General features: G+C 40.6%; 2 protein-coding genes across 5 annotated transcripts in view; one reads left to right on the plus strand and one right to left on the minus strand.

Annotated features, from left to right (window-relative positions):
* Positions 1 to 2,226, plus strand: part of LOC133521816 (senecionine N-oxygenase-like) — a 41,408-nt gene extending 39,182 nt beyond the window's left edge. For both annotated transcript variants that reach the window (XM_061856895.1, XM_061856893.1), the window contains exon 8: positions 1,462 to 2,226. In XM_061856895.1, the coding sequence (XP_061712879.1) occupies positions 1,462 to 1,653 (192 nt within the window). In that variant the 3' untranslated portion in view covers positions 1,654 to 2,226. The remainder of the gene's footprint in view (positions 1 to 1,461) is intronic.
* Positions 2,216 to 19,355, minus strand: part of LOC133521812 (protein winged eye) — a 162,097-nt gene continuing 144,957 nt past the window's right edge. Inside the window, exons 9-15 of one of the 3 annotated variants that reach the window (XM_061856882.1) lie at positions 12,346 to 14,759; positions 11,760 to 11,982; positions 10,911 to 11,542; positions 7,031 to 7,045; positions 6,824 to 6,900; positions 5,808 to 5,966; positions 2,216 to 5,451 (exon numbers count right to left, since the gene is read on the minus strand). In XM_061856882.1, the coding sequence (XP_061712866.1) occupies positions 5,193 to 5,451; positions 5,808 to 5,966; positions 6,824 to 6,900; positions 7,031 to 7,045; positions 10,911 to 11,542; positions 11,760 to 11,982; positions 12,346 to 14,759 (3,779 nt within the window). In that variant the 3' untranslated portion in view covers positions 2,216 to 5,192. Of the gene's footprint in view, positions 5,452 to 5,807; positions 5,967 to 6,823; positions 7,046 to 10,910; positions 11,543 to 11,759; positions 11,983 to 12,345; positions 14,760 to 19,355 lie in introns of those variants that run through there. The other 2 variants (XM_061856881.1, XM_061856883.1) reach the window with 2 other exon arrangements.

Here is a 19,355-nt window from a genome sequence, read left to right on the forward strand (position 1 = left end):
CCATCTGACCTTGGCCTTGGACCCTCAGATCTGAACATGTATATTCATGTAGATGTATTCCACTTTTGCTTTCATTACCTACATCGATTGCAAGAAAACATGAATGAATTCTTCTTACTGGCAGTGTTTTTTTTTTAATGTAGGTACCTACCATGAATCTACCTAAGGTCTTCTTATTTTATTACATCTTCTTTCCTGTAATTCCATCCAATTGCAAAATTATACTCTATAATTAGCAAATAAAAACTAACTTAATACTATTAAGATATCGATCTACGAAAATGCAATCGGTAAAGTACTTTTGGCCTTAAAATCATTCAAAGTAATTTTTGCAAGGGCGCTAAATAAAACAACAACAACCATTTATTTAACAAAAACACTATTTAACAAAAATCAATCAATGAACGTTTCTATTTACCAAAGTACCAGGACCGCATAAGTCGTCGGCAGCTAAACTAACACTATAACACGCCCACCACGTCTTGATCCTTTCACTGTGCGTCAAGCACTGATTGCGAAACCAACTGTAAATGATTTTATCAACTAACAGCTTATACTGGACTTTAAACGTCTTAAGTGATAGTTATAAAGGCTATAATCGATTGAGGTTTTGATAGTTTAACTTCTCGATTCTATACATACCTAGTATTTGCGGATAACGACTTTTTGTTGTAAATATATAGCGATTAGAGGAACCGGTCTTATCGGCCTAACGTACCTTTACTGGTAGAGTAGAGGTAAACCGGACGGCTGACGCTATTCGTATGTTGCCAATACAAATGTATGTTTTGAAATAGGTATGTCAACAATAAACTTGCAACGGTTGTGTTTTAGATAACAATTCACCTTTGTTTTCCCACATTTTGTCAAAATAGTACCAATACGTAGCTATCTTTTAATTCTTGTAAATATATGGGTGTTCATATTTTCATAACTCTGTATATATAATTTACGTAATGCAAATCTAAATTAGGTACGATTCATATTAATACATCTAGGAGTAGTTGCAGACTATATTTAGCCTTTTATGAAAAAAAGAATGTTCCGAGACTGATGAGAGGTCCGAGCCTCCGTTGACCCAACTCGAGATTACGGTCGGTTTTTCCCGAAGTAGGTCATCCTACAAACTCCTAACAACCTACCTACTTTCGGCCACCTTGAGTGGTAACACTGACGTCACGTCACTAACGGAACAGACATTTTGGTACTTTAGCCTTGCACCAAAATGAAACAATTCGAGTGCAGTTCCATGATGATTTGATGAATAAAATGTCAAATGATTCCAAAACACCTAAAGATTTTATTCGACTCCTTAAAATAAAATGTAGTTTGTAAATAATTAAAACAATTTTGTTTTACATCTTAGGTGATCTTAGGTATAAGTAAACATCACATTTCCTGTTGTTAAGTCTCAGCCTATTTAAATGTCTTACCTGAACCACTATTTTCCCTTGTCCACAGGAAAAGTATTACGCCTCCTTAGCCAACGAAGCCCACACCAAAAACCTGCCCTCAGTAATCACCAAAATCCGGGAAGAGAGCTCAAACCGCTTCCTCCACAATCTGCAGAACTACCGACAGGACATCTACAAGATCATCGATGATGAGACTTACGAGATCATCAGTAATGGACGGAGTGAGATTCTTTGTTGACCCTAAACGGGGACAGAGTTTTAGATTAAGGTTTAGCTTTAAGAAGGCTTTCTTGCAACTTATTCTTTTATTTAATTTAAATGAAAAGCCTGTAGAAGTATCAGACTTATGGAATTTCATCACACTTCTAACTTCGCTATGTGACCAGTCAAATTATAAGAAAATAATACATTTACATAATGTTTTCGGGATATCGTTTCATTGACTCTCAGAATAAATAATTCAAGCTTAAAGGAAAAACTGTTTTGTAATTAAGGAATATGAAATATGCAATACCTTTGTATTTTTTAACTACAATAATTTTATTACATCGTTTCTGTTAAAATAATGTTTGTGCAAGAAACCAGATAGCAATAAGAATTTAATTTGCTCATAATTAGGTAATAAGGTGTTTTAGTAATTTAAATATTATACAAAATTAGATGGAATTGGGATTTTAGACAAATTCTTTAGGATAATTTTATTTTGCCAAGTACATTAATGATGATAATTAATTTATTGTAAACTTTTAATTTCGCCTTTAAAGTAAGTCTCGCCGCTGGTATAAAATAAAACAATTGAATCAGCCAAAAATATTTTATTTAAGCGTATTTATAATCTTTATATTATCAATGCTGATATATTATTAATCTTTAATTGTAATATTTATGGCTTCCCTTTGAATACAATAATGAATTAGGGATATCGGTGAAGTTCACGGCCGGCACTAGGACAGCATAGCATTGGACCAATAGGAGATTGGAAATACAGTGGCACTCCCATCAGCCAGCCCGACCGCAGCGGCCGGCTGGCGGCGCCGGCCGCGAGCCCCGCGCCGGGCGAGTGTGTGACTATGACTGGGCCGAGCCACAATTTCATCAACAAGTTTGTACTTATTTTATAATAGCTTTGCTTCAGATAAAATAAAACGTTACCTCATTATATTATAAAAATACTATTTATTTCAATATTGTTTCCAAATTCGCACTTTTCGTTTTCTTTATTATACATATATGTGTCAAATTTTAGAGTTGCAATTATCCTTTATATAATTTTGTATATAGTAACAAAACGAAGTCCTTAATGTAACTTAATAGTAGACTTAGAAATAAAAGTACATCTGACAACGAAAAGTACATCGTACAGGCGCTATGCCGTAAGTAGAGGACAATAATCTACGATCCTACTGAGTAACTTTACATTTAAGGCTGATTCCTTTCCCACATTTTCTTACAAACGTTTGGCCTCTCCGTACAAAACCTACCTACCTATCCTGGTCGATCCATACTCCCTGTCTCAGTCCCTTCGACCGTCCTCGATATGATAAAAGGGTACAAAGAAGGGCTTACCCTGTGGAAATCATACCATAAATACTACAAATACATATAAAATATAGAAAGTCAATTTTGACAAAAATGGCAAATTTTATAGCAAGCCGACAATCATGAAATTGTGGAAAATACAGTATACTTAAGTTCCAAACTTATCTAAGTATATACAGTCTTAACTACCGCGAACATAAACGAATTATATCAAGCGTCTAGCACCATTCCGATATAAATGTATACTTCGATAACATAAAATTATTAAACAAGAACATAAAATAGCGAAAAACAATATAACAAAGAGTCAAAGTACCTCCCACCGCGACTAAATAGACACTGGTTAATTTTGAACAAAAGGACTAGCTGAAAAAGTATTGCATTTAAAAAGATACACGCTGGGAGAGAAATTTGTAAAATCTAATAGCGTATACAACTACCTAAACACTGAGATTACAGCGTTACACGTATAAAAAATAAATCACATATCGTCATCACCAAATCGGTCACTCCAATTTCGACCTTATAACACTCATCAAAAAGTCTATATTGTCTCAATTCGCCTTTCACACTCGGCCCAAGGAAAACATTCCGAATTGAAAAATCACTATTAAAAACGTAACAAGGGTAACTAACATGAGTCGTACTTTATATAGATCGTCTCCAAAGAGGACGGTAAATCTGAATAAATGTCACAAATTTGAGCCTCAAAAATCTAGATTGTACTTTAAGACCTGTATAAGTGACTTGTTTAGTCATTCAAGCTACGTGCAACGTTTCAGGAGTTTCACTGGGGATCTACTGAAACTGACTAACATCGAGATAGACAAAATGTGTACTTTCATTTTATAAACTACCACCGCTAACACAAATGTGACGTCGGAGAAATTAAATCTAAACACTAATCATGATTATACTGGTTAAAAATTGTAAAATTCTCACACTTTATTTTAATTAAACGGGTGTAATTTTAATTTTGCCATAAAAAAATAATTTCCATCCTAATGCATCTTGCTAGCAATAAGACAGTAAACACAAGGAAATATAAACTAAAATCATAATTTACCATTCAATAAGTTCAAATAAAATAAAATGACCACTGATCAAGATTGTGCCATCGCACTTTTTTTTTACTTTCGCCATCATTTTTGTTAAAACCGTTACCAAGGCAACATAGTCGCTAAAGAGTTTCATTGTTTCTGTTTGACCTCGTTAACTGGTTTTGAACCGTTATTCAGTTGGCTTCGATACTAGGAGAACATCGCCGCTTAGGAGTTTGTCAAATGTTGACGTCCAAATAGCGCGAACGTATCGAAAGGTCAACGAACTGGCATTAAGCGCTTTCCTATTCGTTTGGAATAGACGTTACGCTCAAGGTCACTATACGATGGTATGCCAATAGATTACTCATCGTGTTAGGGCACCCCACAATCAATCGTCGATTATCTAAGAAACCACTCAAGGAGATTATTAACGGAGCATAATATATAGATTATCCAATGAACGTTCACAAAAGATCGAATATTTTTTTTTTTTTTACAGTTAACACAGTTAAGTAAACCTCTCGCGTCGAATGATTGTCCCTCTGACAGTTCATTAGGGTTGGGGTTACGGTACATGGAGTATCTGTGACGTAAAATGTTCGTACATGTCTTTTGGAAGTTTAGTAAATTTATTATTTGGGAATGTAACGTTTAATTAATAAAAATACGGTAAAAACATACTTGTGACGTTCTATGCTGGGGTCCTTACACACCATGTGCAGGTGCACGCCACATTTCTTCCATTATTATGTATTTAAAATTAACCCGAATCAAAAGCAAACCTTGAAGGCACTGCTATTAGGTATCATAATTCGACGCGAGCGGCATGGACTTTAGGGATTACTTCATAATTTAGACAATTTTATTGACAATCAAATTAGCTTGAACGCTAAATGGCTCAGCATTTAAAGTCCGGGAATGTACCTATAGCAAAATTTGGTAAAAAAAAAACAGTTTTATTAAGAAACGTACATATACTAGCGGGGGCAATGCCGGGCCATGAGATATGTTCGTCTTTTTACCAGTTAATACTTGACACGAACATACATCGAATGATGTTGCCTTAGTCGTTTACATCAACGAAGGCTGTTTTTTTTTCGAAATATGCCGTTTATTTTGACATCATTCGCCTGTGAGTTTTAAAGTTGTTGAAAATTGAGCGGTATTATTAGATAAACGACATAATTTTGATCGCTCAGACGCACCCTTCAATGTTAGCCATGATTAGTCTCACGACGAGTCTACTGCGCGGGCCGGAGCGGCACGTCGGGCTGCATGGTGAGCGCGCGGGCGGCGGGGTCGTAGTGGCCGGCGAGGTAGTACACGTCGCTGTAGTCGTCGGCCGCCTGCCCGCCCGTGCGCGCCTGGTACTGCGCCAGCGGCAGCACCTCGCACTTGTGCGAGATAGTCTGCACGTCGTTCTCGTCCGTGTGCGGCGACGAGAACAGCCCGCCCTGGGAACACACACGGTGCGGATAACTGTGGGATGTCTAATAGGGACTTCAATTTATATGATAAAAAATGAAATTTGAGTTGCGGGACTTGTGAGGAACATAGAGGTATACAATTAGGCACTCTACTACCGTGACAGACAAACCGGCCGTACGGTAGGCCGACTGGCGAAAACGGAACGGTTTGTGATGGTAGAACTCCTCGGGATGGTAGAACCATCGCACTCGCACGGCTCGCACTAGTACCGCGTGCTTCCCAAAGGGCTTCGATGTGGCCGATGTATGGACAATCACTACGATCAGATCTACCTGATGTACCAACCTGTCTGGAAGGATGACCTAAGTCTAGACAGGCTTACCGGGTAGAGTAAAGGATGGCAGCCCGTGGTCTCCTCGGGATGGTAGAACCATCGCACCCGTACGGCCATGGCTCCACGTGCTTCCCAGAGCGCTTCAATTCGCCCAATATACGGACGATCCGGTCTGCCTGTCGAGAGGAACACTGCCGCTTCGCCGACCTGGAAATACGTTATGAAAATTAGCGAAGATATTACTGACAGAAACGCTATTAGTATAACGTTTACAGATTGTTACTTATGGACAGTGGTATATACAAAAGGCTCATGACAGCTCTGTTAAATAACAGGGTGGGTTTTGTCAGGAACGACGCCGCAATCGAGAATGTGAAACTGTCTTGTACGTGTTAGAGATAGCGTCCATGCTCGAGTCTTCCTGCATTGGATCGGACATGAATCCTTTAGATTTGTAGTTGCAGAAACAGAAATGCAATTGCAGACCGAACGGTACACGGGTGTTATCACATCAAACGATCGATGGTAGAATGGAATAGTCGACGTCGATCGATTGATTGGTGTAGGTAGAAACTATCGATTGTTCCATTCGACTATCGATCGATGCCATTGATAGACTGTCGATCGATTGATGTGGTGACACCCTAAGACCACACATTTTCATACAAGGCTGAAATGTTGAAAAGTAGACCTCGGAACAAAGTAAAGGCGTAAAATTGCGAGGTTGAAGGTTCAGACTCTGAGCTTTGTATACATAAGGCGGTATGGCTAGTGTCCGAACGGGTGGTACTGAAGTTAGATCGTTATTTTTCGTCTGATTATATCGTTTACTCGATTACTTCAGAGGTAAAGTTAGGTACTTACTTAAAGAGATATAATATCAAGTTTCCATGATGAGCAAGCAAAGAGTAGCTACGTTGACTAGCGATAGAATAGCTACGTTGTAATGTGATGGTGACATTCTGCCCACGAATAAAACTGAAAAAACACGCGCCAAACAATCCGCCCGCCAAAAGTGTAATTTTTTTGGCCAACATGTCATTGAGAATTTTTCGTGTACTTACATTAAGTATTTCCTCTCCTCTCGCGATAGCGCGGTAGAACAGCTTCCTGTGCCTGGGCCTGGCGGTGCGGCGGTAGGGCGCGGCGCGCCACCGCCACAGCGCGGCGCCGGGCAGGAAGGCGGCCATCTTGCTGACCCCGGCCGCGGTGCCGGCCCCGGCCGCGCCGGCCCCCGCGCCCTCCGAGCCCTGCGACGCGACCGACACCGTGCGCTTCTTGCTCTTCTGGAATGGAAACGGTTTGGGTTCACATACCAATACAATACACAACCCTGATAAACCTCTAATAAAACGATGGAAACAAGTCAGTGAGAAGTCATAGAAAACATTCCTTGCTTGTCCCTAAACATAGGACCAAGTTTTTTAGGGGAGGATTCAAGTACGCAGCAACAAAAATTTGGAATGATCTCCCGCCACCACTAAGAAGTCCTATGCCGTTGCTAGAATTCAAGAAGCTGGTTAATACAGAAAGGAGATCCCCCCCCCCCCCCCCTAACTAACTTATTAACTAACTAATAAATATAAATATATACACACATATATAAATATATCACACACGCATACACACACACGGACATATTCACAAACACAACCGCGCCGATCGCATATATTATAATTAGGATATGTAATGACCGACCTGTCAAAAAAGGGACCCATCTGAAAATCAGCGCTGGGTATATATCTAGCAATAAAGCTGAGACAGGTACCCATTGCCTATACCAAAAAACCACATAGATAAAAAGGTAAGAGCTGTAGTAAATTTTTTGTGATTTTTTGGATAATTTATTTTGTGCAATTAACTGTATTTTGTTTTATCTCACGTTGTATGTTATTTTTATTTTGTATCTTTGGTAGTTGTGGCAATAAACATTTTTTTATCTTTATCTTTATCTTATCTTTAATACTATTTTTAAATTGAGATTTCGTATACCAAACTATAATTGAGTGCTTCCCATGCATGGGCACCCAACTCGGCTATAATATTTATTTCGATTCTGTTGTCAACTACAAAATACCAATTTCTACTCCATTAGGACTAATATGGTCGGGTCTTTATCATTTGTCACCATGCCTGTCACGTTCTAACAAGTATGTAAGTGCGAAAGTGACGCACGACTGCTGCCCTCTTATTTTTCGATTAAATGACTGCCAGTAAAATTGAAAAATCGACTTCATAAGAAACGCGGCCGCCGGAGCCCCAACGGACCCCTGTCTATAGAATCCTAAAAGTAGTGTTCTTCTGAATATTACGCAACTGTAATTCTCTTTTTCAATTTCACTAACATTCATTTAATCGTCAATTTTTTATTTGCTGGGTAAAAAAGGTACATGACTAATCGTCTACCGACACATATTCGAGCGACGAACTATCGAATACGTAAGGTACCTCCCATCAATTGGAATGGTAGTCCTCTACCATTCCAATTGATGGGGGACTTACGCGCAATTATGTTTGCCCTTAACGACAGGGCGCTAGGGCCCTCCGTTCTTCTGAGGTCTGAGGTGAAGTGAGGCGTATGTATTTACTTAGGCCATGTTGTCACCTCAGACTTAAAAGATAACATGGATATCGAGCGCGAACGGAGGGCCCTAGCGCCCTGTCGTTAAGGGCAAACATGATTGCGCGTAAGTTTGCGCGCTGTACTAGGGAGGTGAAATTAACTCTTATTAGAGCATATTGTACCTCCCTGTATACGTGCAGCTTATGGACGTACTACACGCAGCGGGCCTACAGGGCCCTCCGGGTCCAATATAACAACGCGTTCCGGGTATTCGTGGGGCTGCCGCGCTTCTGTAGCGCATCAGGGATGTTTGCTGAAGCGCGCGTCGATTGCTTTTATACAACTATGCGCAAACGATGCTCATCCCTGGTGCGCCGGGTGCGGGCCAGCTACAACACAATCCTGCGCTCGATTGCCGAGAGGTTTGACTGCCCATATTTGAGACATTGTGATGATATGCATGTTTCTAGAAGTACCTATCTAACCACTAAATAAGTAGGTGCTTCTAGAAACATAGCTGTCTTACAAGGAAGGGTACCCAACTGTCCGACTCCGATTTGATTCATTTTGATATACTCGTATGTTATAGAGTAGTCTAAAATAACGGACACGTATTTTTTTTTTAGCTGCCCAAACTCAACCTATTAAAAAGGGAGGGGGAGAAATTGTCCTTCAAAGTAGGTACTAAAAAGTTACTAAATCTTCTAACTCCTATAGAAAGTGATGCTCAAGCAACTTGCTAGTTAATGGCTGGTTTGAGTATAAAAAAAATCGACATTCGAAGTTTTATAATATCTTATCACTATAGTTTCACATAAAGACGGGTGTTTTTTTAGGAAAACTTGAGTTTAAGCAGATATAACAAAACACGTGTACATTATTTTTTCCTGCTCTCAAACATATACTCAAACAAGCCATTAACTAGCATTACTAGCAAGTTGCTTGAGCATCACTTTCTATAGGAGTTAGAAGATTTAGTAACTTTTTAGTACTTTGGAGGACAATTTCTCCCAATAGGTTGAGTTTGGGCAGCTAAAAAAAATACGTGTCCGTTATTTTAGACTACTCTATAACATATATCAAAATGAATCTAATCGGAGTCGGACAGTTGGGTACCCTTCCTTGTTAGTAATTATTTAGTGATAAGTTTGTACATATTAACATAGCTGTAAGTGCATACTAACATATTTATGAGTCTAAAGTTACTTGAATTAAATGATTCAAAAAATAAATATTAAATAAATATAAATATTATAAGGACATTCTTACACAAATTGACTAAGTCCCACGGTAAGCTGAAGAAGACTTGTGTTATAGGTACTCAGACAACAAATTGCCCACAATATATACAAATATTGAAATACATAGAAAACATCCATGACTCAGGAACAAATATCTGAGCTCATCACACAAACAAACTTACCGGGATTCGAACCCAGGACCATCGGCTTCATAGGCAGGGTCACTACCCACTAGGCCAGACCGGTCGTGAAATACAAGCATCACTCTAACTACTGATATGGCGATACGATTTATCAAACTTGAAATGTAAGAAAAGCACATAACAAACACAATAGAACATTCAGACTACATGAAATCATTTGTCACCAGAACAAACGTTTCATATTAATCTATTAATGTGCCAGGTTCTGTTACAATATTCCCCCGCGGACTCATGTCACCCCATTTATAAATAACGGAAACTGGCTCAAAATGCTACCACGTCAGGATCTAATGTTGGCATGCTTACTGTTTGATGTAATAAACACTCAGACTCCAAGCTATCTGTACAAAAAACTGGTTTGGTCAACAAACAGAAGCTGTCACTCGGTTAGAGCCCCGCGTATTCTTATGCTGCAGCCTCAAAAATACCGCGCTGCTGCCTTTAGGGGAAGTTTTAGGTATCGGGCCACCAAATGTTGGAACAACATACCCCCACCAATCAGAATATTAAAAAGTAAGCCTCAATTTAAAATTAAATTACGCCAATACCTATTAGAAACTCAAAAACTAAGTGCCTAAAACTTAACCCCACCTGACCATACCATTACCTGCCGTTACCTATCCACTTGCGTTCACATCGTGTAAATTCATAAGTATAATAACTACGTGACATATTTTTCTTGCAAATATTTACAGTACCTACATACACACAGTACAAATATATGTAACATGCATAAGTATATTATTTAAACATATAAGTACATTGACTAGTGCTGCACTGGTCGTTTATTAGTGTAGGTTTTAAGGTTCTGACGGAAGATCAGCGCTGTGGTCTCCGCAGCATTTATGCTGAGTCAGCGCCTATTCTTTACCACAACACATGACCCTCTACTAATATCTCTATTAATCTAAAAATAAGACACGTAATACATTTGATTGTTGACGTAATTATTGATATTAGTGTCAAACTGTATGTTACTTTTTCTTTGTCTCTTGTCAATTTTCTTTCTCTCTTGTTATTTGTTGTCACAAAGCATGTAAGTTGTGGTTGAATAAAGATTTTATCTATCTATCTATCTATCTATTAATAAAACTTCTGGCTTCTTGGACAACCAAAAAAACAACAAAATCTAAAACAACCCTACCTTCTTAGCAACGTCGCTAGTCGAAGCCGTCGGCTCCTCTTCCAGCCCGATTCCGCTATCCTTCAAGTTATCCTTCTCATCTTTCTTCACCACCACCTTCCCCAGGTTACTAAAGTCCAGCACTGCCGTCTTCACCAGAGGATTCTTCGTCAGCACCGCTTTCTTGATCACCGTTTTCATCTTATCATCCGGCGATTTCTCCACTGCTATTAAAGTGGACAACCTATCGTTGGAATCCCCTGAATCTTCATTAGATTTGGAATAATCTGACGATGATTTCTTATTCTGATCGTCACCAGAGGAACTCTCTTTACTGTCAGAATGATGTCTCTTTCTGTGTTTTCTGTGGTGTTTCTTATGGTGCTTTCTATGTTTGCAATGTTCTTCGCAACACTTATGTTTCTTTTTCTTCTTTTTGACGTAATCTGTGGTCGGATCGTCTTCTGACAGGCGTTTGAGTTTCTCTTTCCTGTGTTTCTTTAATTTCTTCCTGTCCCTCCTATCTTCCTCTCCCTGTTGTGTGGGTTCAACAGGTTTGTCTGTGCTGGTGGTGGGAGGTTTCTTATCTTCGGTGCTATTTACGCTGGTATTTCTTCTTCGCTTTCCGAGCGTGAATAGTGGATTTTCGTATACTGAAAGTGCAAATTATTGGATTAGTTTCGGTCTATGAACATTCATAAATGCACTCAAATGATGAGACAAATTGATATTGTAAAATTAAAGTTAAGTTATATATTGTTAACATCTCCTTTAGACTGGATAGGAGACTTAGGGAAAAACGAATGAGCTTAAATGGTAGGATTAGGGGATAAATCTTAATTGTAGTAGGAGATAAAAGAGTATACTAACCAACAACTGGATAGTTAGGTTCCAAAAACCTTATATCTTCAATAGCAATACGTCCTGAATCCCCATCATCGAACTCAACAGCCACGAACTTGTCCATGTGAGGGTCTGGAGATGACACGGCGACAGTGCCAGGGTACAAGCAGCGGTATTGCTGCGACCAGTAGGCGCACACTCGCGTGCCCGACGCCAGCTCGGAGACTGATGATGGAGATACTTCCAGGATCTGGAAATAAAGTGTTTTCGTCAGCAAGATGATAGGGTTTTATCTTTTTGGAAGAATATTGTCTTGATTCATTCTTGATGATATTTATTACTCTTGCAGACTCTTCTGTAGATTGGTCAATTTGTTATTTCTTAATTATTCACAAACCAAACATTTTAAAGATTCGCCTGTCATGCTATGGAACTGAGCAGAAGCAAGAATTACTGTAAATAGCGGATACTTTACATGTGGACTTTCCTCAGATAGATTTCACCAGTTCTGCTTGCCTAGACTGGTTAACTGCTCGCTCAGCGCATTGATATAAGAATAGATACGAATATCAATCAAAAACTATATTTAACTATACTAAGAAGAGATACTTACAGCATCCCTCAGCGTCTCCTCCCTAGACAGTATATGCGGTTTGTTCCCCCTTTCTCCATCGAGAGTAATGGCGTATACATCGGGGGCCGTCACGGCGCTCAGTTTCCCCGCGTAGAACAGCCCTCCCATAGCCGTGAGCACCCGCGGATTACTGTCCAACTTATCCTCAGTTAGCGTACACTTTGATACAGGAGGGGGTTTAGATTCAATAACTGGTTCCTTAGCTTCCTCACGCTCTTTAGACTTCAAACTCTTTCGTCGCTTCTTCGCACGTCGACGCTCTTTTTCGCTATCACTGGAAGCACTTGCGCGACGCATTGCGAATTCCAACTCAGGCATATCATCTCTTGAATGCTTCCGCACTAATCTATCAACCTTTTCTCTATTTTTCTGTCGAACTTCATTTAAACTCTCCATGGACGAGCTTGCTGATCTATTCAAACCCCATTCGGTTTCTTCCTCTTCGGAGTATACTTTCAAAATCGGTTCCGCTTTTAACTTCGGACGTACTTTGCTTGTCCGGCTTTCCTCCCTGGAAGGTTCTCCTCTAGAACATACTATGCCACCTTTCAGCTTGCCTTTGGCTAGTAAGTAGCCGACTAGACTGCTCTTAGACTTGGGTTTTTTGGCAACTATGGTCTCAGTGGAGTCTGGGCTTGACACTTTGCGGGGGCGGCCGACTTTGCGCTTTTTAGACGAACCTCTGTCGGAGTCTGGGGATGGAGCTCCCAGGGGTGAAGGCGTGGAAGGAGTGGATAAAGCGGGTAGGGCGGGTAAGGGGGGTGTCATAGCGCTAAGTTGGGCTCGCTTCTCGTCACATTGACGTTGGAGCTCATGTAATCTGTCACGCAGGTCTTTTTCCATGGCGTTGACAAGAGCGTGCGCTGATGGTACGGCCGATGTGTGCGAACAGGGCGAGCTGCCACACGGGCAGGCTGTAACGCGTCTTAAACTTGCCTCTAATTCGCCTCCACTATTCCTGGTTTCATCTTTCTCTCTTTTATAGCGCCGCATCTTGTCTATCTTATGGCGATGTCGCTCCTCACGATCGCGGCTTCGTTTTCTCCGTCGTTCCGCTGACGAGTCCCTTCGGCTGCGGTCTTTCTTGGGCTCGATCGGTATATGAGGTTCCGTTGGGCTCAGGATCTCGCTTTTAATGAATGGACGGGAAGACGTGGACAGATTAGTGGGAGGGCTTTCGACCTCCTCCATGAATCTTTGTTCCGCGAGAGCACATAAAAGACCAAGTCCATCTAGCGATGGTTTCGCTCGGTCGCTAGTGCTTGCTTCTGGAGGAAACTCGAATCTCCTTTGAGATTCTGTGTCTGTACGCGGCGGCGATTTGGGGCTCGATTTAATAATTATATTTGTTGTAGTTCTAGTATCAACCGTTAGAGGTGCCGGATCCAAACTGGGCATGCTAGCCGGAGTAGTTCTCTCAAACTGCTCAATACTATTTGACAATAACTCTAATCCACTGACGTCTACAACGGATCTGGCCGGTTGCGGTGGAACGGGGGATGTACTGGCTGTATCGATTATTAAATCGTTAGAAGTGCTGCTGCTGGAGCTATTTTCTAACGCTTCATCTCTTTCGATAGCATGTATTGCTTTCTCTACCGCCCCAACCACAGCAGAAGTCGCCAAAGCTTCTGAAGAAGATTCCTCTCCGCTGTCTATCCTCGAAGGCTGAAGAATTGGCATATGTAGGGGAGTCTCTTCAGGGAAATGTGCGACACCGACACAAGCGACATCTCTCTCATCCTCATCAGCGTGATTAGGAGAATCATCGTCATCATCAATATGGTCCGTTTGATTCGACGCGTCTTTATGTGCTGGAGCCTCATGGTTATCAGGAGGCGGTGTTGGCGGTGCAGCCGGCGAGGTAGCTTGGCTTCTGCAAGCCTGTTCATTGAAATCCGGCTGGTAATACAAATGGGTTGCTAACATCGGTTGTGGTACGGGTTCCGGAGCGAAAGTTGGTGGTGGTTTTTCTTGCGGTTCGGCTTCTATCTTTATTAAAGCGTGAGGAGTTATTAGAGGTTGCATGATAGGTTTCCTGTTGTCTGGCTTGTGTGGAGGTGCCGGGGCTGGTGCTAAGGTGACCAGCCTCGTCGAATGTGTGTGGGTGTGCTGTAAGGTGGCTGTGGAAGCGAGGAGGTCACCAGAGAGTAGCTGTAGATGGTGTGACGGATGAGGAGCTGGGGGGAGTAACAAGGGGGCAGAAGGGTAAGGCACGCCGCCCCAGACGACTGTATGTGGTAGATCTGGTGGGGCGGGCAGGAGCAAGAGGGCCCCGGACGCAGGCTCACGCACGAGCTGGAAGCCGCCCATGGAGGAGACCCCGCCGCCCACGGAGCCCACGCCGCCCACGCCCACGCCACCCATCACCATGCTTTCCATCGACATTTGGGCTGAAAAGAAGAAAATTTACCAATAATTTTCGCTTCTAGGAAGGTATAATCATACCTTTAAGGGTGTTAAGACTGTTAAGTCTTCTAAAATCGAAAAAGTGCTAAGATTAGGATTACGTACCTATAGGTACCTAAGAATCTTATTAAAAATACTATAATATGCATCGGTTTCATGAATAAGATGCAGCGTCACCGACGTTGATTTCTTAGTACTAAGAAAACGTAAAAAAAAGTTCTATTCCTACACAATGCGTTGCATTTCATTCATAAAACCGATAATTAATAGAATCAGGCGTTACTTTGCGGAAATCCATGCTAATTAAAACAAGTAATATTACTTTGCTAATCCGCGAGAAAATAACGTGTTAGTCAAACAGTGCTAACCCGTTATACTTCAACATCTCCAGCATCTCCTGAGGATGCCTCGTAGAGAGGTGAAACACGTGTCGAGTTTTGTACTTTTGGTGGTGGGTTGTTATATTTATTTGCGTATTTATTTTTGCGGTGGGAGGGTGGGAACATTAATTGCATGTAAAAATACGCAAGTAAGTATAACGGGTTAGCACTGTTTGACTAACACGTTATTTTCTCGCGGATTAGCAAAGTAATATTACTTGTTTTAATTTTCATAAAACCGATGTTAGTATAATAATAAGATTTTGTCGGCGGATCTATCAGAATTATACTCCCAAATGAGTATACTCGTAGATGCATGTAGATAGCATACAAGATATTCGTGAATGCCGTAAGGCGTTACTGGAATAACAATGACAGTTCCCGCGACCACAGGTTGACGTCATGCCCAAGACAGTTCTCTAAATTGATATCTATAAGACACACTAGCGTCTTTTGAGCTTCGGCGTCTAGCTAGTCAGCGCTATGGACAATGGCGTTGCTGCGCAGTTGCGCCAACGTTGCGATTAGACACCGACGCTCAAAAGATGCTTGTGTGGCCCCCCTACACCCCACCCCTAGTGCGCTATGGAAAATGTGGACGCTGCAGCGCAGTTGCGTCAACGTTGCGTCGAGCTTCGGCCATAGAGACCAATGATACCATAGAGTTGACAAGACGCTGACGCTCGGGAGACGGACACAAAAAAAACAGTATGAATTCGCAAAACAATGAATATTCAAATATCTTGAGCAAATTAGTCACATTTTACAAGCTTTTATTTACTTTCACCTGACCGTTGTCTGTTTGTAATCAAATCTTGCAAGTTAAATGTGATCCACTTCCCGGTTTCCGATTGAGCTGAAAATTTGCATACATATGTAAGTCGGGTGACAATGCAATATTATGGTACCATCGAGCTGATCTGATGATGGAGACAAGAGGTGGACATAGGAACTCTGTGATAAAACAACGCAACCTAATCGTGTTAGGGGTTTTTAGAATTTGCGCGATGAGTATTAGTTGCCTGTGAAAAAAAAAAGTACAGTCAGCGATAAAAACTTGTACCTAAAATTAAATTTTTGCCAAACACTTATTTAGAGATGATGTAGTTCTCTGATTCAAACCTCAAATAGAATCTATTTTCGTAGCACCATTCGAACTTAAAACTAAAAATCATTTAATTTAGCATTTGACATCCGACGCGTACGTACAGGTACAAGATTGCATGTGCAATGTGCTGAATGTGCAGTTTTGCGGTGTTTCGAAATGTCTGCACTATGTCAATGATACTTACTAAAACGTGTACCAAAATAATAATAATTTAATAGTATGCATTCTACGATATATTTTACGTTACCACACACGAAGCTATAATATATATTTTGGTATCTTACCATATCTTATAGCAAGACAGATGTCTTAAAATTAAGATACCTATTGCTATATGTAGCTCGGTATATTACGGTATATTTCGTCTCTCACACAATGTAGGTGCTAGACAGACAGCGATATCTATTTTCGTATCTTTGTCGTGTTTTGTGCTTAGGTATGCTATAAGATATACATAATATATTTTGGTATCTTACGGTATAGGTATTAATATATATTATCGCTTCGTCTCTGACGAGCTTTACGCGGCTTACGCTCTTTCGGTTTTGGGTCGGCACGTCGGGATGTACAAGTGGGACAGCACTAGGTGCGTGTATAACAATGTCCTGCTCGCACACCGGAGCGGCTTGCGGATCCGAATACAATGTGAAGAACACCCGGGGGGCCTAACCAAAATCACAATCGTTCATAGAAAACGCCAGAATACGCCAATCGAAATTTAGAAAAAATTAAGGGCGTTAAGTCACACGACAATGACATTCGTAATATGGAAGGTAGAGGCAAGGAACAGAAACTCCTTAGGCAGAATTGTTGCAAGTGTCCAGCTGTCAGCTATAAATAATAGTTCCAAATCTCTCCGAGTAGCGCTAGAGTAGCTAAGAACTTAGGCGTTATTGACGGAGTGAAGTACGCTGTCTATGATTAGATTTTTTTCTCAAGTATTCTAGGTATTGTAGCCACTTATTTATGGCTTTTTGTCGGACACTTTTTAGTATATGGAGATTCTGTTCCTTGCCTCTACCTTCCTTAATTCGTAAATATCATCTGTCATACTGATACATTTTTTCGATGTACGATCGTAGTCTTAGCTAGGCCCCCTTATAAGCAGTTTAGTTGACATTCGATCCGTACATGCGCGCGCGCAGTTCCGCTGCGTGTCGGAATGTGCGCGCTGTGTGGGAATCATACTAACTTTGATCACATTATACGTTACCTACCGCGGCTCCATGGCTAACTTTAACGTACTAACGTATTAGTCATTTCGATTTATTTTCTTTTCGTGACGTGTTCCGAACGAAACCTGTACCCCTAGTGTAACTTTGATCGACATCATAACGTGACGAACGCGTTTGCGTTAAGTCTCATTTTGTATAGGATTTTGAGTTTCCAAAACGTCCCGCTTGGCGCGCTCTTTCGAAATCCAATACAAAATGAGACTAAACGCAAACGCGTACGTCACGTTTGGAAATCGAATTTATTTACACTAGGGCTAGGGGTACTGACTAGGTATTATGTCGAAAGCGGCTGAAGGTTCCGTCGGAGACTAGCGAAAATACAGTTTCGGTGCGGCCAAAATGTTCGCCAGTTTTAAGCCGAATCTTCGGCCGAAACGTGATTTTTATAGATAGAGGACACTAGTAGGTACCTACTATCGGCCAAATCCAGAGTCGACCTGGAGTAAAGGCGCATTTTGTTTGAAGCGGGAACAAAATTTTATCGCTGACTGTACTTTTTACCACAGGCAACTAATACTCATCAAGACAATTCTAAAAACCCCAAACACAATTAGGCAGTTTCACCACAGAGTTCCCACAGCCACCTCCTGTCTCCATCATCGGATCAGCTCGATGGTATCATATCATTGCATTGTCACTCGACTTACATATGTATGCAAATTTTCAGCTCAATCGGAAATCGGGAAGTGGGTTAAATTTAGCTTCCAAGATTAGACACCACACTAACATAGGTACATACTAACAGTAGGGCTAAGATCGTCGGCTCTTTATCATTTGTCACCATGTGTGTCACGCTCTAACAAGTATGTAAGTGCGATAGTGACAAGTGATAAAAATGGAACCATACTGCCACTGCTGGGCAAGTTAAATAAAAGCTTGTAAATAAAAAGGGGCCAAATGCGAGTCGGACTCGCCCATGAAGGGTTCCGTACCATTTATGACGTATTTAAAAAAAAAACTTACTTACTAGATCTCGTTCAAACCAATTTTCGGTGGAAGTTTGCATGGTAATGTATATCATATATTTTTATTTATTTTAGAAGTTACACGGGGGGGGGGGGGGGGGGGCACATTTTACCACTTTCGTAGTGTCTCACGCACAACCTATCCAGTTTAGAAAAAAATTATATTAGAAACCTCAATATCATTTTTGAAGACCTATCCACACATACCCCACACGTATTTATGGGTTTGATGAAAAAAAAAATGAGTTTCAGTTCTAAGTATGGGGAACCCCCAAAATTTATTGTTTTTTTTTTTCTATTTTTGTGTGAAAATCTTAACTCTAATAAATAATAATATATAATAATAATCTTACTCACCAAGTTTGAACAGTATAGTTCTTATAGTTTCGGAAAAAAGTGGCTGTGACATAAACGGACAGACGGACGGACATGACGAATCCATAAGGATTCCGTTTTTTGCCATTTGGCTACGCAACCCTAAAAACTACACTGGGTATGTACCATCAGGTTCAAATTTGTATGTACAATTTATGAATGATTTCAGAGTTAAAGTTCTATGCTCTAAGAGTTAAAGTTCATTTTCGCGACTACACTTTTAACCGGCACATCTTTGTCAATCGCATCGCATATTTTTCCTAAAATTCTAAACTTATTAACTATAAATTAATAATGATTACTCAATATCGTTGACATTTTACCGACGCATTTTTGACGATCTCATTATCCAAATGTGGAAGTCATTTTAGAACATACGCCCTCCAAATTAAGGTACAATATCGATTAACATACCCTCGTATTTTTGACAGCCGCGTGCTCATACATGATTAATGACGCGTTCGGGACGGGAGGCGTAATTAATTTAATTGGGTCATTAATAAACATACACATATAA

The sequence above is a fragment of the Cydia pomonella genome, chromosome 10, assembly GCF_033807575.1.
Source record: "Cydia pomonella isolate Wapato2018A chromosome 10, ilCydPomo1, whole genome shotgun sequence".
In the NCBI taxonomy this organism is placed as follows: domain Eukaryota; kingdom Metazoa; phylum Arthropoda; class Insecta; order Lepidoptera; family Tortricidae; genus Cydia; species Cydia pomonella.